Genomic DNA, 25,469 nt, shown 5'->3' with positions numbered 1-25,469 from the left:
CTGGGTCGTTGGTGTCGTCTCTGGGTCGTTGGTGTCGTCCGTGGGTCGTTGGTTTCGTCTCTGGGTCGTTGGTGTTCTATCTGGGTCGTTGGTGTCGTCTCTGGGTCGTTGGTGTCGTCTCTGGGTCGTTGGTGTCGTCTCTGGGTCGTTGGTGTCGTCCCTGGGTCATTGGTGTCGTCTCTGAGTCGTTGGTGTCGTCCCTGGGTCGTTGGTGTCCCCCCTGGGGTCGTTGGTGTTCGCCCTGGGTCGTTGGTGTCCTCCCTGGGTCGTTGGTGTCCTCCCTGGGTCGTTGGTGCCTCCCTGGGGTCGTTGGTGTCCTCCCTGGGGTCGTTGGTGTTCGCCCTGGGTCATTGGTGTCCTCCCTGGGTCGTTGGTGTCCTCCCTGGGTCGTTGGTGTCCTCCCTGGGTCGTTGGTGTCCTCCCTGGGGTCGTTGGTGTCCTCCCTGGGGTCGTTGGTGTTCGCCCTGGGTCGTTGGTGTCCTCCCTGGGTCGTTGGTGTCCTCCCTGGGTCGTTGGTGTCCTCCCTGGGTCGTTGGTGTCCTCCCTGGGGTCGTTGGTGTCCTCCCTGGGGTCGTTGGTGTTCGCCCTGGGTCGTTGGTGTCCTCCCTGGGTCGTTGGTGTCCTCCCTGGGTCGTTGGTGTCCTCCCTGGGTCGTTGGTGTCCTCCCTTGGTCGTTGGTGTCCTCCCCGGGTCATTGGTGTCCTCCCTGGGTCGTTGGTGTCCTCCCTGGGGTCGTTGGTGTCCTCCAAGGGTCGTTGGTGTCCACCCTGGGTTGTTGGTGTCCTCCCTAGGGTCGTTGGGATCCTCCCTGGGTCGTTGGTGTCGTCCCTGGGTCGTTGGTGTCCTCCCTGGGGTCGTTGGTGTCCTCCAAGGGTCGTTGGTGTCCACCCTGGGTTGTTGGTGTCCTCCCTAGGGTCGTTGGGATCCTCCCTGTGTCGTTGGTGTCGTCCCTGGGTCGTTGGTGTCCTCCCTGGGGTCGTTGGTGTCCTCCCTGGGGTCGTTGGTGTTCGCCCTGGGTCGTTGGTGTCCTCCCTGGGTCGTTGGTGTCCTCCCTGGGTCGTTGGTGTCCTCCCTGAGGTCGTTGGTGTTCGCCCTGGGTCGTTGGTGTCCTCCCTGGGTCGTTGGTGTCCTCCCTGGGTCGTTGGTGTCCTCCCTGGGTCGTTGGTGTCCTCCCTGGCGTCTTTGGTATCCTCCTTGGGTCGTTGGTGTCGTTCCTGGGTCGTTGGTGTCCTCCCTGGGGTCGTTGGTGTTTGCCCTGAAGTCGTTGGTGTCCACCCTGGGTCGTTGGTGTCCTCCTTGGGTCGTTGGTGTCCTCCCTGGGGTCGTTGGTGTCCTCACTGGGTCGTTGGTGTCCTCCCCGGGTCATTGGTGTCCTCCCTGGGTCGTTGGTGTCCTCTCTGGGGTCGTTGGTGTCCTCCAAGAGTCGTTGGTATCCTCCCTGGGTCGTTGGTGTCCTCCCTGGGTTGTTGGTGTCCTCCCTAGGGTCGTTGGTATCCTCCCTGTGTCGTTGGTGTCCTCCAAGGGTCGTTGGTGTCCTCCCTGGGTTGATGGTGTCCTCCCTAGGGTTGTTGGTATCCTCCCTGGGTCGTTGGTGTCCTCCCTGGGGTCGTTGGTGTCCTCCCTGGGGTCGTTGGTGTCGTTTCAGGGTCGTTGGTGTCCTCCCTGGGGTCGTTGGTGTTCGCCCTGGGTCGTTGGTGTCCTCCCTGGGGTCGTTGGTGTCCTCCCTGGGGTCGTTGGTGTCCTCCCTGGGTCGTTGGTGTCCTCTCTGGGGTCGTTGGTGTCCTCCCTGGGTCGTTGGTGTCCTCCCCGGGTCGTTGGTGTCCTCCTTGGGGTCGTTGGTGTCCTCCCTGGGGTCGTTGGTGTCCTCCTTGGGTCGTTGGTGCCCTTTCTGGGTCGTTGGTGTCCTCCCTGTGTCGTTGGTGTCCTCCCTGTGTCATTGGTGTCCTCCTTGGGTCGTTGGTGTCCTTCTTGGGTCGTTGGTGTCGTCCCTGGGTCGTTGGTGTCGTCTCTGGGTCGTTGGTGTCGTCTCTGGGTCGTTGGTGTCGTCCGTGGGTCGTTGGTTTCGTCTCTGGGTCGTTGGTGTTCTATCTGGGTCGTTGGTGTCGTCTCTGGGTCGTTGGTGTCGTCTCTGGGTCGTTGGTGTCGTCTCTGGGTCGTTGGTGTCGTCCCTGGGTCATTGGTGTCGTCTCTGAGTCGTTGGTGTCGTCCCTGGGTCGTTGGTGTCCCCCCTGGGGTCGTTGGTGTTCGCCCTGGGTCGTTGGTGTCCTCCCTGGGGTCGTTGGTGTCCTCCCTGGGTCGTTGGTGTCCTCCCTGGGTCGTTGGTGCCTCCCTGGGGTCGTTGGTGTCCTCCCTGGGGTCGTTGGTGTTCGCCCTGGGTCGTTGGTGTCCTCCCTGGGTCGTTGGTGTCCTCCCTGGGTCGTTGGTGTCCTCCCTGGGTCGTTGGTGTCCTCCCTGGGGTCGTTGGTGTCCTCCCTGGGGTCGTTGGTGTTCGCCCTGGGTCGTTGGTGTCCTCCCTGGGTCGTTGGTGTCCTCCCTGGGTCGTTGGTGTCCTCCCTGGGTCGTTGGTGTCCTCCCTGGGGTCGTTGGTGTCCTCCCTGGGGTCGTTGGTGTTCGCCCTGGGTCGTTGGTGTCCTCCCTGGGTCGTTGGTGTACTCCCTGGGTCGTTGGTGTCCACCCTGGGTTGTTGGTGTCCTCCCTAGGGTCGTTGGGATCCTCCCTGGGTCGTTGGTGTCGTCCCTGGGTCGTTGGTGTCCTCCCTGGGGTCGTTGGTGTCCTCCAAGGGTCGTTGGTGTCCACCCTGGGTTGTTGGTGTCCTCCCTAGGGTCGTTGGGATCCTCCCTGTGTCGTTGGTGTCGTCCCTGGGTCGTTGGTGTCCTCCCTGGGGTCGTTGGTGTCCTCCCTGGGGTCGTTGGTGTTCGCCCTGGGTCGTTGGTGTCCTCCCTGGGTCGTTGGTGTCCTCCCTGGGTCGTTGGTGTCCTCCCTGAGGTCGTTGGTGTTCGCCCTGGGTCGTTGGTGTCCTCCCTGGGTCGTTGGTGTCCTCCCTGGGTCGTTGGTGTCCTCCCTGGGTCGTTGGTGTCCTCCCTGGCGTCTTTGGTATCCTCCTTGGGTCGTTGGTGTCGTCCCTGGGTCGTTGGTGTCCTCCCTGGGGTCGTTGGTGTTCGCCCTGAAGTCGTTGGTGTCCACCCTGGGTCGTTGGTGTCCTCCTTGGGTCGTTGGTGTCCTCCCTGGGGTCGTTGGTGTCCTCACTGGGTCGTTGGTGTCCTCCCCGGGTCATTGGTGTCCTCCCTGGGTCGTTGGTGTCCTCTCTGGGGTCGTTGGTGTCCTCCAAGAGTCGTTGGTATCCTCCCTGGGTCGTTGGTGTCCTCCCTGGGTTGTTGGTGTCCTCCCTAGGGTCGTTGGTATCCTCCCTGTGTCGTTGGTGTCCTCCAAGGGTCGTTGGTGTCCTCCCTGGGTTGATGGTGTCCTCCCTAGGGTTGTTGGTATCCTCCCTGGGTCGTTGGTGTCCTCCCTGGGGTCGTTGGTGTCCTCCCTGGGGTCGTTGGTGTCGTTTCTGGGTCGTTGGTGTCCTCCCTGGGGTCGTTGGTGTTTGCCCTGGGTCGTTGGTGTCCTCCCTGGGGTCGTTGGTGTCCTCCCTGGGGTCGTTGGTGTCCTCCCTGGGTCGTTGGTGTCCTCTCTGGGGTCGTTGGTGTCCTCCCCGGGTCGTTGGTGTCCTCCCCGGGTCGTTGGTGTCCTCCTTGGGGTCGTTGGTGTCCTCCCTGGGGTCGTTGGTGTCCTCCTTGGGTCGTTGGTGCCCTTTCTGGGTCGTTGGTGTCCTCCCTGTGTCGTTGGTGTCCTCCCTGTGTCATAGGTGTCCTCCTTGGGTCGTTGGTGTCCTTCTTGGGTCGTTGGTGTCCTCCCTGGATCGTTGGTGTCCTCCCTGGGTCGTTGGTGTCCTCTATGGGTCGTTGGTGTCGTCCCTGGGGTCGTTGGTTTCCTCCTTGGGTCGTTGGTGTCCTTCCTGGGTCCTTGGTGTCCTCCCTGGGTCGTTCGTGTCCTCCTTGGGTCGTTGGTGTCCTCCTTGGGGTCGTTGGTGTCCTCCCTGGGGTCGTTGGTGTCCTCCTTGGGTCGTTGGTGTCCTCCCGGGATCGTTGGTGTCCTCCCTGGATCGTTGGTGTCCTCCCTGTGTCATTGGTGTCCTCCTTGGGTCGTTGGTGTCCTTCTTGGGTCGTTGGTGTCCTCCCTGGATCGTTGGTGTCCTCCCTGGGTCGTTGGTGTCCTCTATGGGTCGTTGGTGTCGTCCCTGGGGTCGTTGGTTTCCTCCCTGGGTCGTTGGTGTCCTTCCTGGGTCCTTGGTGTCCTCCCTGGGTCGTTCGTGTCCTCCTTGGGTCGTTGGTGTCCTCCTTGGGGTCGTTGGTGTCCTCCCTGGGGTCGTTGGTGTCCTCCTTGGGTCGTTGGTGTCCTCCTTGGGGTCGTTGGTGTCCTCCCTGGGGTCGTTGGTGTCCTCCTTGGGTCGTTGGTGTCCTCCCTGGATCGTTGGTGTCCTCCCTGGGTCGTTGGTGTCCTCCCTGGGTCGTTCGTGTCCTCCATGGGTCGTCGGTGTCGTCCCTGGGGTCGTTGGTGTCCTCCTTGGGTCGTTGGTGTCCTCCCTTGGTCCTTTGTGTCCTCCCTGGGTCGTTCGTGTCCTCCTTGGGTCGTTGGTGTCCTCCTTGGGGTCGTTGGTGTCCTCCCTGGGGTCGTTGGTGTCCTCCTTGGGTCGTTGGTGTCCTCCCTGGATCGTTGGTGTCCTCCCTGGGTCGTTGGTGTCCTCTCAGGGGTCGTCGGTGTCCTCCCTGGGTCGTTGGTGTCCTTCCTGGGTCGTTGGTGTCCTCCCTGGGTCCTTGGTGTCCTCCCTGGGTTGTTGGTGTCCTCCCTGGGTCCTTGGTGTCCTTCCTGGGTCGTTGGTGGCCTCCCTGGGTCGTTGGTGTCCTCTCTGGGTCGTTGGTGGCCTCCCTGGGTCATTGGTGTCCTCCCTGGGTAGTTGGTGTCCTCCCTGGGTCGTTGGTGTCCTCCCTGGGTCGTTGGTGTCCTCCCTGGATAGTTGGTGTCCTCCCTGGGTAGTTGGTGTCCTCCCTGGGTCGTTGGTGGACTCGCTGGTTCGTTGGTGTCCTCCCTAGGTCGTTGGTGTCCTCTCTGGGTCATTGGTGTCGTCTCTGGGTCGCTGGTGTCCTCCCTGCCTCCCAGTGTCGTTGGTGTCCTCCGTGGGTCATTGGTGTTCTCCTTGGGTCATTGGTGTCCTGCCTGGGTCGTTGGTGTCCTCCCTGGGTCGTTGGTGTCCTCCCTGGGTCGTTGGTGTCCTCCCTGGGTCGTTGGTGTCCTCCCTGGGTCGTTAGTGTCCTCCCTGGGTCATTGGTGTTCTCCTTGGGTCGTTGGTGTCCTCCCTGGGTTGTTGGTGTTCTCCCTGGGTCGTTGGTGTCCTCCTTGGGTCGTTGGTGTCCTTCTTGGGTCGTTGGTGTCCTCTTAGGGTCGTTGGTGTCTTCCCTGGGTCGTTGGTGCATAATCTGGCTGCTTGAGTAAAGCTGTTGCGGGATTGAACAATGGGGAAGAAAGACATTAAAGGAGAGAAAAGATGAGAAACAAAAGCACGTGCGGATAAACAAAAGAGGACAACGAAAGATAGGAAATTGAGGTGCTCAGAGACAGTGTAGTAGATGTGGACGAATTGATGAGAGAGAGAAGAAAGCGAATCTGAGAGGCTTGGAGGACAGACTGAGAAAAGGAGAGATTAAAGGACAGGGACTGAGAGAACCCGAGTCTGAGACAGTAAGAGACAGAGATTGAAATTGAAATTGAAATTGAAATAAGTTTATTGAGGTAAAATACACACAAAGGGATGAGGTAGCTCAAGCTATTCTCACCCCGTTCAGTACAACGTGTTAGTACATACATAGACACACATCACAAACAATAAACCTGTTACCAAACATTCTGAGAGATAAACATGTACATTTCCTCCTTCACAAGTAGTATGGTATCAGACGTACACACAAATACTTTTATGACCTAGTTATACGGATAATTCAACAAAATATTACAGTCTTGGTGCAAAATTCTTATATCTCTCAAGAATATCATCAACCTTTCCTTTGTGACACATCCAGGCTATTTGCTCAGGAACAGTCCTTATCTCAGTGTTTCTATATATATTAATCAACGGACAATCAAGAACATAATGGGCAAGGGTGTGAGACCTTAACATACCACATAGTTTACACTTCGTATCATTATCATGAACACCTATCCCAATTTCCCAGTAATATTTGTACCCAAGCCTGAGCCGCATGTACACAGAGTCACTCCAAGCATTTCTCCTTTTACCATAAGTGAAATGGGTGTTTTGACTCACATACATGTAGTGTTGCATGGTCAGACTTCTCTCATACATTATCCCTCTCCTCTCCACTCCTGCCTGTGCCTGAATATTTCTGATTTTGCTTCTTATTTGTCTCATTGTGAATTCACATTCAATGTCAATTTGTGGTTTTGATGTGGCACGTTTGGCCAAGTCATCCGCCACCTCGTTGAGCACTATTCCAACACGAGATGGAATCCACATGAATTTCACACTATGACCTTTCAGCTGTATCTCAGTTATTCTTCTCTTACAATCCTCAACTATAGACATGAAGACTGGGTTTCGACTGTTTAAGGACTCCAGTGCTCCTCGGCTATCGACAAATACAAAAACATTTTTGTCGTCATGACGTACTTCCTCCAAAAACGCCAGAATGGCCTGCAGTTCAGCTTGTGTGGATGATATATAATTACTAAGCCGGAGTTCAATTATCCTGTCCACAGTCCCAAACTCCGTATATTCCCTTATCCTGTCCACAGTCCCAAACACCGTATATTCCCTTATTAGGACACCACACCCTGCCCTGCCATCCTCCGCCACCGACCCGTCGCAATATACATGTAAACTGTTGCCTCTTGGTAACCGTGATATCATGCTTCCATACAAACACCGTAATTGTCCCGGTTCATGATGAATCTTTTTCACCTTGAGGGGTACAATTTCGATGTCTATTTTCTGTACTTTCCAGGGAGCAGACATATTACACTGTCGAGAGGGTTTACAACAGTCAAGATCATCGTATTCCCTGAGGTCATGAGCTAATCCCCTCGTGTAGCGTGTCTCCCTCAGTTTCCTGGAAGTGTGTACGTCACTCAAGCAGGTCTGAACGCTCTCAAACAGCTTATCCCCTCCTTTTCTCCGCATGAAACGAATAGCTACTCTAGTGTTAATGTCACGGACTCTATCACACACACTCTGTAAATTTAATTCCATTCTCATTATTTCAATCCTTGCATTTCTTTGACATCCAAGAATAATCCTCATAGCCTCGTTCTGTATCAGCTCTATTTTTTGAATTCTGCCTTGGCCTGTGTAAGACAAAACGGGTGCTGCGTAGTCTATCAGGGACCGAACAGTGCTTATGTATAACATCCGTAAGATAGGTACCCCAACACCTTTACCAGAAAAAGCCAGTGCTTTTAGAGGATGCAAACGGGCTTTACATAAGGTGCTGATATGATTTATTTCAGCATTTTTACTCTCACATGTGTATCCAACATACATGCCCAGATACTTGTACTTCTGAACACGGCTCAGTTCCATACCATTTAGATTAAGTGTTATATTTCTTCGTTTCCTATACTCATATTTCATTTTGTTTGCATTTATAACTAAGCCTAACTTGTGGCAGGTTGTACCAAGTATGTTAAGAGCAGTTTGTATTTTGTTCCCAGAAGTACCTTGTATAAGAATGTCATCAGCATATATGATCGTCGTGACCCCTGTAGGATACATCTCTGATGCTAATCTGTTCGTTAATACATTGAATAAGGTGGGACTTAAAACTCCCCCCTTGGGGGGTACCTAACTGAAACATCCGTTCCTCAGACATGTATCCCTGGTAATACACCTGACCTTTTCTGCCTTGTAGATAATCCCTTATCCAATGTAGCATTCTCCTTGTTATTCACAGTTTGGCTAATTCGTATAAAATTACTTCCTCATTGACTTTATCAAATGCTCCTTGCAGATCAACAAAAACTACAATTGTCATCCACATTAGACAAACACTTTAAGAGACAATCCGCAGTACTTTTGCCTTTGATAAAACCAAAGAGATTACTGGACATGTTATCACCTACAAGGTAGAGTAGCCTATTTAACAAAATCCTTTCCATCATTTTACAAAAGCAGGATATTAAGGAGACAGGTCTGTAGCCTCCGTTTGACTTAGGGATAGGAATGATGACAGCCTCTTTCCATTTTCTTGGTAACTTTCCCTCTCTATAACTCATATTAAACAAATCAAGTAAGGGACTAGGTTTCATACCGGCTAAATAATTAAGAATGTCATACGTTACTCCATCTTTCCCGGGAGCAGTAGAGCTGCCACTTTTTATAGCATTCAGTAGCTCATCGTGTGTTATCTCAGTGCACGCTATAGATCTTGTATTTAAGGCACATAAAGTTACTCCATTTCTAATATTTTCCCATGACTCAATGGTGACTCTCGTGTCTGCAGGTAAGGACTCCATACCAGCAGCACTAGCCCATTTATCTACTAACTCATTAGCAACCTTCCCTGGATCTGAGTGAGCAATGAATTTGGTCTTACAACCCCTGACTTTATTTACTGCTCTCCATATGTCTTTAAGGTTCTTAGTATTACCAATGGACTGAGCAAAGTCTTGCCAGTATCTGTCCCGCGCCTCCTTCCTCACCTGACTGCATTCCCAAGCCACTTCCAACATTGTATTTTTCTCTTCATCCCTCATTCCATTTTTTAACAATTCTTTATGTGCACTCCGTAGCATTCTCTCCCACCCCTTGACTTGCTGATCATTGGAATATTTAAATTTCTTAGGTCCATGCGTCTTGCTTCCCCTGCCCCCGTTATTTTTCCTCTGTACTAATTTCTCTATGTTCTCGACCATATCCTCGTAAAAACTATCAACGCAGAGCGGCGTGTATTGTTGATACCAATCTCCCATATTTTGAATAGAATAATTTTTCATATCTTTATTAATATTTAGCCTTTTCCTTTGAAAGTGGACTTGTTTTTTCCCCAGTGGTAATTCAACGTTCAAGGCAAAGTGGTCACTAAGTAGTTCCCGAACAACCCGAGCCTCCCCCATAATCCCCTGAGAGTTTAAAATACAGGCATAGTCAAGCCTTCCTCCCCTGATGTGAGTTGGTTCATTGTTTCCCAATAAACAGGTATCTGGATGATCTTGTAGAAACTGTGACAACTTGACCCCATTAGCATTAATACTACCCACTGTCCCAAGGCTTGTGTGCCGAGCATTAAGGTCCCCAATGACCAGTGAAGGATTAGTATAAATGCAGTCAGGTAGATAGTTAGCGTCGAAGCAGTTCCTGGATACATACAAATTAACTACAATAAATTCCCCTTCCCTTAATGACAATTTAACACAGACACTCTCTATACCTTGCGTTTTTGATGACGGTTCTACTAACTCTGCTGGTATGGAGTTCTTTACATAAATCGACGTGCCTCTGATGTTATTTGCGGCGAAGAGGTGAAACCCTTTATAACCATTTAATTTCAATAAGCCTTCATTCCTATCCCCTGTCTCCTGGAGAGCTACAACATCAATATCATTTCCCATCACATAACAATGAACATCTGTAACCCTGTTTCTTAAACCATTAACATTCCATGACAACACTTTCAGTCTAGGGTGATCTATTATTAATCAATTCACTGCCTAAGTCATCCCCAATAAGTTCACTAAATGATAGCCATACCTTGTATAACATCTCCCACCTCCTCCCAAGTTCACCAGTAAAAGCGACATTGCGTTTCTCAAGAGATTTTTTCAGTCATGTGACGTCCATTATTGGCCCAAATGATTCCTTCATTTTATGTGTAATTATAGGGGTTCTTCCTTTCACTACGACTATCATCATTCACACACACTTCACTTTCCTTCATTTCATCACTCAATATTTCATTATTGCCCTCAACCACTATATCCTGATTTTCCTTGACAGTTTTGTGACTTTCCTTAACCTTCACCTGAACGTTTAATTTCGCCTCGATGGATTCGATTCTCTGCCCAAGATTTCGGAGGAACTCACCAACTTTTCTTAGTTCAGCCCACACCTCCTTGACCATATTATTATGACCCTCTTTCTGAGCCACAGTAACCACTTCACTCGCCGTTACACTGTCACTGCCGGAGTCCTGAGTGGTGGTGTGGCTGCTTGTTGCTTGAGCCTGACGAAGTAAAGGAGACTCCTTTACCCACGCATTCGTCCGGTTCACTGGTGCTGTTTGGGGCAGACTGTTTTGCTGTGCTCCCGGTGTCTGGGTAAGAGCTCTTGCTTGCTCTGTAACATTCACCGGCCGGGGAACATTCATACTCGGCCTCTTGCTACACACAACCGAGCTAGCATTGTGAACACCTCCACAGTTGCAGCATCTGGGAACTATTTTCTCACTCAGATTAAGTCTGTTTCTACACACATTAGAGAGGTGAGACTTTCCGCAGAAACGACATCGTGGATCATTTTGACAGCTCCAGGATTTATGCCCCCATCTGCAGCATTTCAGGCATATTATGGGCTCTTCCACATACTTTGCTACATGCCTGTAGCCAGCCCCGGTGATGAACACTTTCTCGGGAACTTCACCTCTCACTAGAGCCACCACCTGACTCCTAGCTTCACCTTTAATAAGGTGACGCTTCGCCCACACAAATCGTTGGTCGTCGAGGATGAATTCGGGGTCCAGAATTTGAGGGTATTTATAGATAATTACCTTTGTCAGCTTCTCGTTCCTCTCCGGTATTTCCATAACAATTCCATCATATCCTTGCTGGGTAAGATGCTCCACTGCCTCCATAGAATTGTGAGCAATAAGAAAGAGAGAGAGAGAGAGAGAGAGAGAGAGAGAGAGAGAGAGAGAGAGAGAGAGAGAGAGAGAGAGAGAGAGAGAGAGAGAGAGAGAGAGAGAGAGAGAGAGAGAGAGAGAGAGAGAGAGAGAGAGAGAGAGAGAGAGAGAGAGAGAGAGAGAGAGAGAGAGAGAGAGAGAGACAGAGAGACAGAGAGAGAGACAGACAGACAGACAGACAGACAGACAGACAGACAGACAGACAGACAGACAGACAGACAGACAGACAGTCAGACAGACAGAGAAAAGGGTGTGGGATGAACAGGTAAATAGGGAGACCTCTGGCAAGGAAAGGAAACCTGACCACCATCCATCGATCAGGTGTGGGACACGGCGCTCGGCTGCCCTTCTCACACATCCCTCTCCCTCTTATTTTGTCCTATTTCTTCCCTTCGTTTACCTATTTTCGCCTGTTCTTCTCGTGTATTTATTTGGTCTTGTTCTTCTGATACATTTGTATTGAATATATATCTGCTAGAGAAAAGATTTTGATGTATTTTTGAGCAGCAAACGGGTGAATTTACCCGAGAGGGAATGGCTGAAGAGTTGGATGACTCAGTTGTAGCCGTGGATGACAACTGGGAGCGATGGATGACACAGTTGTAGGTTGACGCATCTGTGTCAGTGGTTGACAGCTGTAGCAGAGGATGACAGCTGTAGCGATGTTTGCCTCACATAAATCGTTGAGTAACTAAAGATCAACAATACCGTTTATTGACTTCCCGTGAAGACTTCGACGTCCCGCGGGACGACGACGTCCCACGGTTTAACAGCGGGAAAACTAATACAAAACATTTGGGGACGTCAATCTATTGACAAGAATCGGCTGCTTCACCTCTAGCCACAGGTCCTCCTCGACCTTATCCAAAGACCTGACAAAACTTGATTTAAAAAAACACTTTTAGCAATTAGAGCCAAGCGAGTGGCTTCGCTATGGAGTTCAAGATGTTCTTTCTTTAGCGAAAGAAAGATAGAAAACTCTGGTAGTACGTTGAGGTAGTAAATTCCCAGCCCAGCACCATAAACAATGGCCAAATGCTCGTTAAGCCAACAGCCGCTCGTGTTTATGAATGACGAACACTACACACGCCTCACAGCTGATTACCTTCTATCGTTTTTCCGAGATCGTTTCGTGTTCTTCCTCTGTTTGAGTCCACCTGTGTAAATGTTTACCCCGTGTACTGCAAATATAAATATTTGCTAAGTAATGGGCTAGTAGGCATCCCTCAGTCTCAGGAGACTATGGAGTTGCGCTCTGGTTGTCGGTCTGGAGTGGCCTCTACAGGGCGCAAAGCCAAGGTAGGTTGATATAGAGGAGAAGCTGTCACCCATGCAGCAGGTCCCCCTTCTCCGCGGGACCGAAAGCCTCCAATGGAAAGGCAAGCGCCAATACGATAGATTCCAACACCGTTCAAGAACTGTCAGAACGAAGTTGAAGGGGCTCCAGCTCCGGAGGTTTCCTCGAAGTTGGTGAAGGAAGACACAGGGACTCCAAACCCGGAGACCGCCGTGGTCGGGGCCGGAGAAGGACCACCCCATCAAGGGCAAGAACGACCCCAGCCTCCTGAAGCAGAGTCTGGGCCGCACGAGCCTCGGGAGGTGGACGTCCCAGCCCCGCACCTACGGGTTCCAGACAGAGATTGTCACAGTCCTCCTTTACCCGAGACCGGCCTCCTTCAAGACCAAGCAGAAGGAAGAGTAATAATTATAAATTACAACAATAATTATTATTATAATAATATAATTAATTAATCATTATTATTCTTCATTCTGCTGGGTCATGAAGGAAGGCCAGGGGGTAACTTTTCACGAAATTAGAATGTAAAACAGTGTTTATTTTGTTTAAGTATCTTTACGATTACAAAGTGCGTTAAACTTTATGAATGCTTATTTGAGGTCGGCCGCAGCTTGGATGAGCAAGTCTGAGGGTTTGTTCAATCCCTTGTTGGCTGTATGCTGATTATATAAATAAGGTTGACAGATAAGGGAGGGCGAGACACACAATATATATACTCTAGATGAAGCCTTAAATTTCCCTGACATGGACCTTCGTCAAAACAAATTTGTTTTTGTAAATTTGTAAAAAAAAAAAAATTGTCCTCCTGTTTCATAATCCTCTTTTAAAAGTTGATAACTAGAAATTGTATAACAAGTGACCCCCTATTAGTTTATGATAGATATCGTGAACGGGATTTTTTTTATTGGGGTAAATGCTGATTTGAAAACAGGGTTGTTATCAAACTAGTTTCCGAAAATGATTATAGAACAATTTCTCGTGATAATATTGCAAGAGGTGGGATCGCGGGATTGTTTGAAGTGTAGGTTATACCACATACATATATATGAATGAGTTTGGATGGATATCAATAGGAGCTGCCTCGTATGGGCCAATATACTTTATTGTGGTGTTCTTTAGTTGCGATTGTTTAACTCAAGTGTTGGTCTCATGATTGTCGCTTTGGAGCTGCTGGGCCGTCACTCACTGACTGCTTTCATTCTTTCATTTGACTTTCTTGGTTTCCTACTAGATTACTCCTTCAAGACAGATTTGGCACCCGCAGTCTAATTCGCCCATTATTGTACGGTGTGTCGTTTACCCGCAAACTAATCCAAATAATATCATACGTCATGCCTTTCAGCCGCAAACTAATCAACCCAATATGGATCAGTGTGTGTTGTTCAAACGATGATCGTCGTTTTCAAGCAGAAAACGCGGCTTTGACCATCAGTGATGTAATAGATACCAGTAGTGGACATCAGTAGTAGACGTCACCTTTAAGTAGACATCACTCCAAAAACGATTCTTGCACTACACACACAAATAGTTACAAACAATATTCGCACCACATTTAATCCTATAAATCTCATCCATATATGCAAATAAAATTTATATCAGGTATTCCGAATGAAATAAAAACTATTAAATTATTGGACATTTTAGTTTTCGTTCATATTTCATGTTTTTAGCTTTACATTTCAATTGTCTTAAAAAACTTTTATTTTAACGACTAAATACGCATATAGACAAACACACACACACACACACACAGGGGATCGGTTTAATTAAATGACAAAGTTGTCGAAGCCAATTCGGTGCAAGTCTTTTGCACCGAATTGGCTTATATATAAATCATATATATAAATCATATATATATATATATATATATATATATATATATATATATATATATATATATATATATATATATATATATATATATATATATATATATATGTGTGTGTATATATATATATATATATATATATATATATAAATATATATATATATATATATATATAAATATATATATATATATATATATATATATATATGTCGTACCTAGTAGCCAGAACGCACTTCTCAGCCTACTATGCAAGGCCCGATTTGCCTAATAAGCCAAGTTTTCATGAATTAATATATTTTCTCTAATTTTCTTCTTATGAAATGATAAAGCTACTCATTTCATTATGTATGAGGTTAATTTTTTTTTATTGGAGTTAAAATTAACGTAGATATATGACCGAACCTAACCAACCCTACCTAACCTAACCTACCCTATCTTTATAGGTTAGGTTAGGTTAGGTAACCAAAAAAGTTAGGTTAGGTTAGGTTAGGTAGGTTAGGTAGTCGAAAAACAACTAATTCATGAAAACTTGGCTTATTCGGCAAATCGGGCCTTGCATAGTAGGCTGAGAAGTGCGCTCTGGCTATTAGGTACGACATATATATATATATATTTTTTTTTTTTGTGACGGTAAAGGGTTGGTGTTCGGCTGTTTCAAAAGCTGGGAGCAGGGCCTTGTCACATAACAAAAAAAAAGAGAAGTTTGTCCTTTCGTCTGTGGTAAGGTAATGGGAAAACACACAAAACACAAAGTATATAAACAATGAAATTTTAATTACTCTAGAAAACAAGACATGAATAAAGGCAATCTCATAAAATTCAACACAGGTCAACAAACAAAACAACATGAATAATTACTGGCAATGAAAAGTTACTCTAAGACAAGAATGCAAGTTATATAAATCAAATAAGTGAGGTGCTGGAATACTGGCTTCAAGCTGCCACCTCCCTTAGTACACGAAAGCCAAGGCTTAGTCTACTAGCGAGAGATGTCAACTCCATGGAGCACAGAGATATTCTGAGGAGTACGGCGTGCTGCTGCCCAGACGTCGACTCTTGGTGGTGGCGTGAGTGCAGGTGCGGCGAGACACCAGCCAATCAGCAACAGGCAGGCGGAGAATGAGCAGTTTGCTGGTTACGGCGGGCTGTAGCCGGTGTGTCGGGGTGTGCATAGTACGATTTGCTTCCTGGGCAAAACGTTTGGCGATACTGGTGGACGTATCTTCTATATAGTATCTTGTACTTGAACGACGTAAAGATGTAGGGAAGAGCAGGCTCAATCTCTCTTGAAAGAGATTATCGTCACAACTCTCCCCCGAAGCCTGCGGTTCTGGAAGATGTTACGTCTTCATGTTGTGGAGTGATAGTTGGAGTTGCTTCTACTTCATAGACTCTGGAGAGGGCGTCGGCTATGATGTTGTCAGAACCCTTGATATAGCGGATCTCCAGGTTGAAATCTTGCAGATATAAAGCCCATCGTAGAAGACGTTGGTTATTGAATTGGGCTTGACGTAAGAAGCGGAGGGGATTGTGGTCTGAGAAGATAGTGGTAGACCTGGCACCTTGTAGGTATGGAGCAAAGTGCTGGAGATTCAGGACGATGGAGAGTAGCTCCTTCTCGATAGTGCTGTAGTTCCTCTGGTGGGGTTTCAACTTGTAGCTGTAGTAGCTGACAGGTAGAACCTCCTCGCCTCGTTGCTGCATCAGGACACCACCGATGCCGGTACCACTGGCGTCGACATGAAGGATGAAAGGCTTGGTGATATCCGGCGAGGCGAGAATAGGATTAGAACAGAGGAGGAATTTGAGTTGTTCGAAAGCAACGGTTTGCTGCATGGTACAATTATACCGTTGCTTGGGACTGGTTAAAGTAATTAATGGTGTGGCTACCGTACTAAAATTTCTCACAAACCTACGGTAGTAGGAGGCAAGACCAAGGAAGCGCAGGAGCTGCTTCCTGGTGGTAGGCTGTGGATAATGTTGGATGGCTTGAGTGTGTGTGTCTAACGGAGCTAGGCTGCCACTCCCAATTACATGACCCAGATAACGCACTTTACCTTTGGCAAAGGTGGACTTGCCCAGGTTGATGGTGAGACCGGCTGTCAGGAGCTTGGCGAACAGTCGTTGCAGCTGGAGCAGATGTTCGCTCCAGGTGTTGGATGCTACAAAGATATCATCCAAATAGGCGTAGGTGTTATCCAAGCCCTGGATGACGCGGTTGACAGCTCTCTGAAAGGTGGCCGGGGCATTACATAGTCCGAAAGGAAGGCGTTCATATCTGAAAAGTCCAAAGGGAGTGATAAAGGCAGACATTTCTTTGGATCGCTCTGTTAGACACACTTGGTAATATCCCTTAAGCAAGTCCACTTGGGACAAGTACTGGGCATTACCAATCGCGTCAAGAATGTCATCTATCCTAGGTAAGGGGTATGCATCCTTGACAGTCACATTATTTAATTTACGGTAATCCGTACAAAGTCTCACCTTACCTTGGGGTTTTGGCACCAAGATACAGGGTGAGGCCCAGGGGGACTCACAAGGTGTAGCCAGTCCATGATCCTAGAGGTACTGCACCTCAGCACGCATGACTTCCTTCTTGCTAGGGCTGATTCGGTAGAAGGGTTGACGAATCGGCCGGGTGTCAGGGAGCAGTTGGATGCCGTGCTGGGTAACATTACACTCTTGTGGATCATCTCGGAACAACTCTTGATGTTCTTTGAAGATCTTGATGAGAGGTCCACTATGATTGTCCTGAAAATAATTGTGAAGATCAGTTAGGAATTCCGAATTGGAAAGCGCTGACTCCTTGTCAGTGCTTTCGGGAGGAGAAGCAGGGAAGGTCTCACTGTGGATGTATGGACCTTTAAAGGAAGAATATGTTATCATTACAGTGGGAGGAGTACCGTTATATAGCTTCAGGAGGTTGACGTGGCACAACTGGGTCTTCCACCGCCTATCTGGAGTCTCTAGAACGTAGTTGTGGTTGTTTCTGCACTCCTTGATGCGGTAGGGTCCTGAAAACCTGTTTTGCAAAGGAGAACCTGGGATAGGGAAATAAGCAAGCACGAAGTCACCCGGTTTAAATTTCCTTACTTTGCTGGTCTGGTCGTAATGAGTCTTCATCCTCTCCTGTGCTTTCAATAGATTATCTTGGGCAAAGCTGCGGACCCTCTCTAGAATGTGTTGTAGGTTTTGAAGAAACTGGGGCACATTCTGATGCTCACTGAAGGTGGCATCACGTAGAGAGTCTTTGAAAGCTTTGAGGGGAGTACGGCACTTACGTCCGTAGAGCATCTCATAAGGAGATACTCCTAGAGACTCATTGGGAAGACTTCTAAAGATACACATTATCAGGTCAATTTGCTTATCCCAATCCTTAGAGGTTTCATTACAAAACTTCTTCAGGAGAGCTTTAATAGTCTGATGACTACGCTCAAGAGAACCCTGTGAAGCAGGATGATAGGGGCTGGACAATACCTGTTTGATGTTGAACTCTTCCAGTGTCCTCTTGAAGAGTTCACTGGTGAAGTTGGTGCCACAGTCGCTCTGAACCTCCCTGGGAAATCCATACTGGGTGAAGATCTTCAATAAGTGTTTCACAACTGCAGCAGCCGTAATGTTCTTTACTGGAACTGCTATGGGGAATCTGGTGGTAGGACACAGGATGGTTAAGATATAGGCGTTACCTGAACTGGTCCGAGGTAAAGGACCAACACAGTCTATAATAAGTCTGTGGGAAAGGTTCCGCAGGCACCTGTATGGGAGTCAGTGGTGCTCTGGGGATAGAGATGTTCGGTTTACCTGCCATCTGACATGTATGACACTGTTTGACGTACTGTTTGACGCTATTTACCATACCTGGCCAGTAGTAGTCTTGACGGATTCCATGGTAGGTCTTGTTAAATCCGTAGTGCGAGAGTGCTCCGTGGGCCAGGTGTAGAATAGTGGGCCGCAGGCTGGCAGGAATCACTAGTTGTTCGACGTTGGCCCAATCGTCCTCCTCCTTCAGTTTACTGGGTCTATATCTGCGGTAGAGCAACTCGTTCTCTAGGAAGAACCCAGAAATACTGTCAGGTTGAGTCTCAGCCTGGAAAAATAATGGTGTCAAGGTAAGATCTTTCCTCTGTAACTTACGGAACTCCAACTTGGTCAGATTCGGGGGTAGTTTCTGAGGGTCTTGAGGGACAGCGGTAGCAGTAGAGTCAGCTGGCTGTGGTCGTGCAGCTTGTGCACGGGTGGTCACTAAAACCGGAGGAGAAACTTCATCACTCTCTTGAACCTTTGCTGGAACATACTCAAAGAAGGGATTATCCATTACAGAGGTACACACCTGGGGTTTGTCCATGACGATCAGGTTGGTCGGTTGCAGGTCTTCTGCCAAGTCGTTGCCCAGGAGAAGTTGCACTCCAGGCATGGGAAAAGGCTTCTCCCTGATGGCGACTTGGACTTCTCCGGTCACGAAGGGACAATCCAGGTGGATTCTGGCGAGAGGATAAGGAGTGGTAGCAGTGAGGTCAGTGATGAAGACGGTTTCCCCGGTGTAGGCGATATTGGGCACAGCTGATTTCAAAATAATTGATTGAAGAGCCGCTGTGTCCCTCAAGATCTTCAGTTTGAAACGTCCCTCCGGATTTGAACCGTTGGTAGAGACAGTTCCAGTATACAGGTGTTTACTGAAAAGAGAAAGATCATTAACATGAACACCAACATTCATAACAGGCTTACCGGACTTAGGAGGAGTCTGTTTGGGTTTAGTAGAATCAGTATTTCCTTTGTATTGAGACTTACCACATATATCTATGGTATGTCCATAGAGTCTACAATACTTACAGTACAATTGCGAGCCAGCTTGATCGGTACTCACTTTCTCGTAACTGTACCAAGACTTCTTACTGGAGGATGGTTCTGGTGTCAGCCGGTGGATGAGGCTGTAAGTGTCAGCCGACTTAGCACACTTTAGGTAGTCGGTTTCTTCTTTATCTGCTAAATATAGACGGACAGGAGGCGGCACACGCCTCAAGAATTCTTCAACTAGCATGAGGTTGACGAGTTCTGCAAAGGTAGAGACATGTGCTGCTTCCAGCTATTTCATAAAATATCTCCTTTTAGTATTAGCAAATTCGAGAAAGGTAGTGGTACTTGCCTTCAGGTGGTCACGGAATTTCCTTCGATAACTTTCGGTGGAGAGAAGGTAGGCGTCCAAAACTGCTTGTTTCAGAGTCTGGTAGTCATTCTCAGTCGCCAAAGTACTGAGTGTAACTGCAGCTCTACCTGTGAGATGTACTCTGAGAAGGGTTGCCCATTGGTCGGCAGGCCAACTAAGTTGATTAGCAAGGGTTTCAAAGGTGGTGAAAAACACGTCAACTTCTGTTTCTACGAATGGTGGCATTAACTTACTTGCATGTGATATATTGAAACTGACGGGAAGATTGGCAGTAGCTTGCTGGCGTTGAGCGAGGTGTGTAGTTTCCAGCGCGAATTCTCGTTGACGACATTCCATAGCCAGAGCTTCTTGTTGTTTGTCATGGTCGCGTTGCATCTCTAATTCGTGTTGTTTTGTTTCAAGCTGTATTCGTTCCCGCTCACGGAGTATTGCAATCTCACGTTCCTTGAGGGCGATTTCACGTTCTTGTTCTTCTTTCCTCAAGGCAACTTCTCGTTCCTTTTCTTCCTTTCGTATGGCAGCTGCTTCCCTTTGTTGTTCGCGTTCGATCTTGGCCAGCTCTATTTTGAGTTTCATCGTTGCCAAATCAGCTTTATCTGCAATAAAGTAAGTTTCGTGAGTTATATATATATGATTTATATATACAAATAAATAAATAAATAAATAAATATATATATATATATATATATATATATATATATATATATATATATATATATATATATATATATATATATATATATATGTATATATATATATATATATATATATATATATATATATATATATTAGTATATTTTGGTAGCAGTCTTTCCTGTAGACATATTTTATTAAATATGACCGAAAAAGTAAGATTAATAATTCTAACACGAATTTTCTCAATCTTTCGTACATTATGCTTCACTGTTGGAGGTAAATCAAAAATCACTTCTCCAAAATTCATTTTTATTTCTAGTCTGACGCGACACGGGCGCGTTTCGTAAAACTTATTACATTTTCAAAGACTTCACAAATACACAACTGATTAGAACTTGCGTTTCCCTGATTTTATATCTACATTTGAGTGAGGTGGGAAGGGTGATGTGGCATTACATTTGAGTAAGGTGGGAAGGATGATGTGGCATCAGAGGATATTAATAGGGTATTAAAAGTATCAACACAAGACAGAACACGAAACAATGGATATTGAATAGAAGTGTTTGTAGAAAGCCTATTGGTCCATATTTCTTGATGCTTCTATATTGGAGCGGAGTCTTGAGGTGGGTAGAATATAGTTGTGCAATAATTGGCTGTTGATTGCTGGTGTTGACTTCTTGATGTGTAGTGCCTCGCAAACGTCTAGCCGCCTGCTATCGCTGTATCTATCGATGATTTCTGTGTTGTTTACTAGGATTTCTCTGGCGATGGTTTGGTTATGGGAAGAGATTATATGTTCCTTAATGGAGCCCTGTTGTTTATGCATCGTTAAACGCCTAGAAAGAGATGTTGTTGTCTTGCCTATATACTGGGTTTTTTGGAGCTTACAGTCCCCAAGTGGGCATTTGAAGGCATAGACGACGTTAGTCTCTTTTAAAGCGTTCTGTTTCGTGTCTGGAGAGTTTCTCATGAGTAGGCTGGCCGTTTTTCTGGTTTTATAGTAAATCGTCAGTTGTATCCTCTGATTTTTGTCTGTAGGGATAACGTTTCTATTAACAATATCTTTCAGGACCCTTTCCTCTGTTTTATGAGCTGTGGAAAAGAAGTTCCTGTAAAATAGTCTAATAGGGGGTATAGGTGTTGTGTTAGTTGTCTCTTCGGAGGTTGCATGGCTTTTCACTTTCCTTCTTATGATGTCTTCGATGAAACCATTGGAGAAGCCGTTATTGACTAGAACCTGCCTTACCCTACAGAGTTCTTCGTCGACTTGCTTCCATTCTGAGCTGTGGCTGAGAGCACGGTCGACGTATGCGTTAACAACACTCCTCTTGTACCTGTCAGGGCAGTCGCTGTTGGCATTTAGGCACATTCCTATGTTTGTTTCCTTTGTGTAGACTGCAGTGTGGAAACCTCCGCCCTTTTCCATGACTGTTACATCTAGAAAAGGCAGCTTCCCATCCTTTTCCGTCTCGTAAGTGAAACGCAGCACGGAACTCTGCTCAAATGCCTCCTTCAGCTCCTGCAGATGTCTGACATCAGGTACCTGTGTAAAAATGTCGTCAACATACCTGCAGTATATGGCCGGTTTCAAGTTCATGTCGACTAAGACTTTTTGCTCGATGGTACCCATGTAGAAGTTTGCAAACAGGACACCTAGGGGAGAACCCATAGCGACCCCATCTACTTGCTTATACATGTGCCCATCCGGGCTCAAGAAGGGTGCCTCTTTAGTACAAGCTTGGAGTAGTTTCCTCAGAATACTTTCTGGCATGTCAAGAGGAGTACAGGCTGGATCACGATACACTCTGTCGGCTATCATTCCGATTGTCTCGTCCACAGGTACGTTGGTAAACAGCGATTCTACGTCCAACGAGGCTCTTATCCCTGTGGCCCGTGCGCCCCGCAGTAAGTCCACAAATTCCTTTGGAGACTTCAGGCTGAAGGCGCAAGGAACATAAGGAGTCAGCAGGCCGTTGAGTCGCTTCGCCAATCTGTACGTGGGTGTGGGTATCTGGCTAATGATTGGCCGAAGTGGGTTTCCAGGCTTGTGCGTCTTGACATTTCCATACGCATATCCAGGTTTATATTCCCCAATGATCTTTGGCAGGTGGAGTCCGGATTTCTTGGCGTTCACAGTTTCGATCAGTTTGTTGACCTTTGCTTTTAATTCGGCTGTAGTGTCCTTCGTTACCCTTTGGAACTTAGTTTGGTCAGAGAGTATGATGTTCATTTTCGCCAGATATTCGTCTTTTTTAAGAATGACATATATTGGCGACTTGTCACCTCTCCTGACAACTATCTCCTTGTTCTCACGAAGGCTTTTAGCTGCCGCTCTAAGCTCGGGGGACAGTATGGTGCTTCTGTAGTTGCCTCGATTCTTTCCTCCTTCTGCAATAAGTTCTGCTTGTAAGGTATCTTTGGTAGTGACCTTCTTTTGTGTCTCGAGGTCGAATATGTCGTCCAACAGAATTTCCAACTCCACTTTCCGGGCCATTTCACTCGGTCTGGACATAACATGACAGTTTATGCCCAGATTTAGGAGAGTGACTTGGTCCTGACTTAACCTCACTGAGGACCAAGTCACTCTCCTAAATCTGGGCATAAACTGTCATGTTATGTCCAGACCGAGTGAAATGGCCCGGAAAGTGGAGTTGGAAATTCTGTTGGACGACATATTCGACCTCGAGACACAAAAGAAGGTCACTACCAAAGATACCTTACAAGCAGAACTTATTGCAGAAGGAGGAAAGAATCGAGGCAACTACAGAAGCACCATACTGTCCCCCGAGCTTAGAGCGGCAGCTAAAAGCCTTCGTGAGAACAAGGAGATAGTTGTCAGGAGAGGTGACAAGTCGCCAATATATGTCATTCTTAAAAAAGACGAATATCTGGCGAAAATGAACATCATACTCTCTGACCAAACTAAGTTCCAAAGGGTAACGAAGGACACTACAGCCGAATTAAAAGCAAAGGTCAACAAACTGATCGAAACTGTGAACGCCAAGAAATCCGGACTCCACCTGCCAAAGATCATTGGGGAATATAAACCTGGATATGCGTATGGAAATGTCAAGACGCACAAGCCTGGAAACCCACTTCGGCCAATCATTAGCCAGATACCCACACCCACGTACAGATTGGCGAAGCGACTCAACGGCCTGCTGACTCCTTATGTTCCTTGCGCCTTCAGCCTGAAGTCTCCAAAGGAATTTGTGGACTTACTGCGGGGCGCACGGGCCACAGGGATAAGAGCCTCGTTGGACGTAGAATCGCTGTTTACCAACGTACCTGTGGACGAGACAATCGGAATGATAGCCGACAGAGTGTATCGTGATCCAGCCTGTACTCCTCTTGACATGCCAGAAAGTATTCTGAGGAAACTACTCCAAGCTTGTACTAAAGAGGCACCCTTCTTGAGCCCGGATGGGCACATGTATAAGCAAGTAGATGGGGTCGCTATGGGTTCTCCCCTAGGTGTCCTGTTTGCAAACTTCTACATGGGTACCATCGAGCAAAAAGTCTTAGTCGACATGAACTTGAAACCGGCCATATACTGCAGGTATGTTGACGACATTTTTACACAGGTACCTGATGTCAGACATCTGCAGGAGCTGAAGGAGGCATTTGAGCAGAGTTCCGTGCTGCGTTTCACTTACGAGACGGAAAAGGATGGGAAGCTGCCTTTTCTAGATGTAACAGTCATGGAAAAGGGCGGAGGTTTCCACACTGCAGTCTACACAAAGGAAACAAACATAGGAATGTGCCTAAATGCCAACAGCGACTGCCCTGACAGGTACAAGAGGAGTGTTGTTAACGCATACGTCGACCGTGCTCTCAGCCACAGCTCAGAATGGAAGCAAGTCGACGAAGAACTCTGTAGGGTAAGGCAGGTTCTAGTCAATAACGGCTTCTCCAATGGTTTCATCGAAGACATCATAAGAAGGAAAGTGAAAAGCCATGCAACCTCCGAAGAGACAACTAACACAACACCTATACCCCCTATTAGACTATTTTACAGGAACTTCTTTTCCACAGCTCATAAAACAGAGGAAAGGGTCCTGAAAGATATTGTTAATAGAAACGTTATCCCTACAGACAAAAATCAGAGGATACAACTGACGATTTACTATAAAACCAGAAAAACGGCCAGCCTACTCATGAGAAACTCTCCAGACACGAAACAGAACGCTTTAAAAGAGACTAACGTCGTCTATGCCTTCAAATGCCCACTTGGGGACTGTAAGCTCCAAAAAACCCAGTATATAGGCAAGACAACAACATCTCTTTCTAGGCGTTTAACGATGCATAAACAACAGGGCTCCATTAAGGAACATATAATCTCTTCCCATAACCAAACCATCGCCAGAGAAATCCTAGTAAACAACACAGAAATCATCGATAGATACAGCGATAGCAGGCGGCTAGACGTTTGCGAGGCACTACACATCAAGAAGTCAACACCAGCAATCAACAGCCAATTATTGCACAACTATATTCTACCCACCTCAAGACTCCGCTCCAATATAGAAGCATCAAGAAATATGGACCAATAGGCTTTCTACAAACACTTCTATTCAATATCCATTGTTTCGTGTTCTGTCTTGTGTTGATACTTTTAATACCCTATTAATATCCTCTGATGCCACATCATCCTTCCCACCTTACTCAAATGTAATGCCACATCACCCTTCCCACCTCACTCAAATGTAGATATAAAATCAGGGAAACGCAAGTTCTAATCAGTTGTGTATTTGTGAAGTCTTTGAAAATGTAATAAGTTTTACGAAACGCGCCCGTGTCGCGTCAGACTAGAAATAAAAATGAATTTTGGAGAAGTGATTTTTGATTTACCTCCAACAGTGAAGCATAATGTACGAAAGATTGAGAAAATTCGTGTTAGAATTATTAATCTTACTTTTTCGGTCATATTTAATAAAATATATATATATATATATATATATATATATATATATATATATATATATATATATATATATATATATAAGTAAGATTAATAATTCTAACACGAATTTTCTCAATCTTTCGTACATTTCTTTTCACTGTTGGAGGTAATTCATACTCTCTGACCAAACTAATTTCCAAAGGGTAACGAAGGACACTACAGCCGAATTGAAAGCAAAGGTCAACAGACTAATCGAAACTGTGAACGCCAAGAAATCAGGACTCCACCTGCCAAAGATTATTGGGGAATATAAAACTGGATATGCGTATGGAAATGTCAAGACACACAAGCCTGGAAACCCACTTCGGTCAATCATTAGCCAGATACCTACACCCACATACAGACTAGCGAAGCGACTCAACGGCCTGCTGACTCTTTATGTCCCTTGCGCCTTCAGCCTGAAGTCGCCAAAGAAATTTGTTGACTTACTGCGGGGCACACGGGCCACAGGAATAAGAGCCTCGTTGGACGTAGAATCGCTGTTCACTAACGTACCAGTGGACGAGACAATCGGGATGACAGCCGACAGAGTGTATCGTGATCCAGCCTGTACTCCTCTTGACATACCAGAAAATATCCTAAGGAAACTACTCCAAGCTTGTACTAAAGAGGCACCCTTCTTGAGCCCAGATGGG

At 47.0% G+C, this 25,469-nt stretch overlaps 3 protein-coding genes across 3 annotated transcripts in view; all 3 read right to left on the bottom strand.

Moving 5' to 3' along the window:
* Window positions 1-787: 787 nt before the first annotated feature.
* Window positions 788-1,366, bottom strand: LOC138371651 (proline-rich protein HaeIII subfamily 1-like). Its single transcript, XM_069336653.1, has one exon. The coding sequence runs from the start codon at window positions 1,364-1,366 to the stop codon at window positions 788-790; it is 579 nt and encodes a 192-aa protein (XP_069192754.1).
* Window positions 1,367-2,695: 1,329 nt separating this feature from the next.
* On the bottom strand, window positions 2,696-3,274 carry LOC138371644 (proline-rich protein HaeIII subfamily 1-like). The gene has a single exon (XM_069336645.1). The coding sequence runs from the start codon at window positions 3,272-3,274 to the stop codon at window positions 2,696-2,698; it is 579 nt and encodes a 192-aa protein (XP_069192746.1).
* A 9,083-nt stretch (window positions 3,275-12,357) lies between these two features.
* Window positions 12,358-25,469, bottom strand: part of LOC138371636 (uncharacterized) — a 57,766-nt gene continuing 44,654 nt past the window's right edge. The window contains exon 3 of the mRNA XM_069336635.1: window positions 12,358-12,620. Within this exon, the coding sequence (XP_069192736.1) occupies window positions 12,358-12,620 (263 nt within the window). The remainder of the gene's footprint in view (window positions 12,621-25,469) is intronic.

This window comes from Procambarus clarkii, chromosome 4 (genome assembly GCF_040958095.1).
Source record: "Procambarus clarkii isolate CNS0578487 chromosome 4, FALCON_Pclarkii_2.0, whole genome shotgun sequence".
Lineage (NCBI taxonomy): Eukaryota > Metazoa > Arthropoda > Malacostraca > Decapoda > Cambaridae > Procambarus > Procambarus clarkii.
This window is presented reverse-complemented; position numbering and strand designations above follow the sequence as displayed.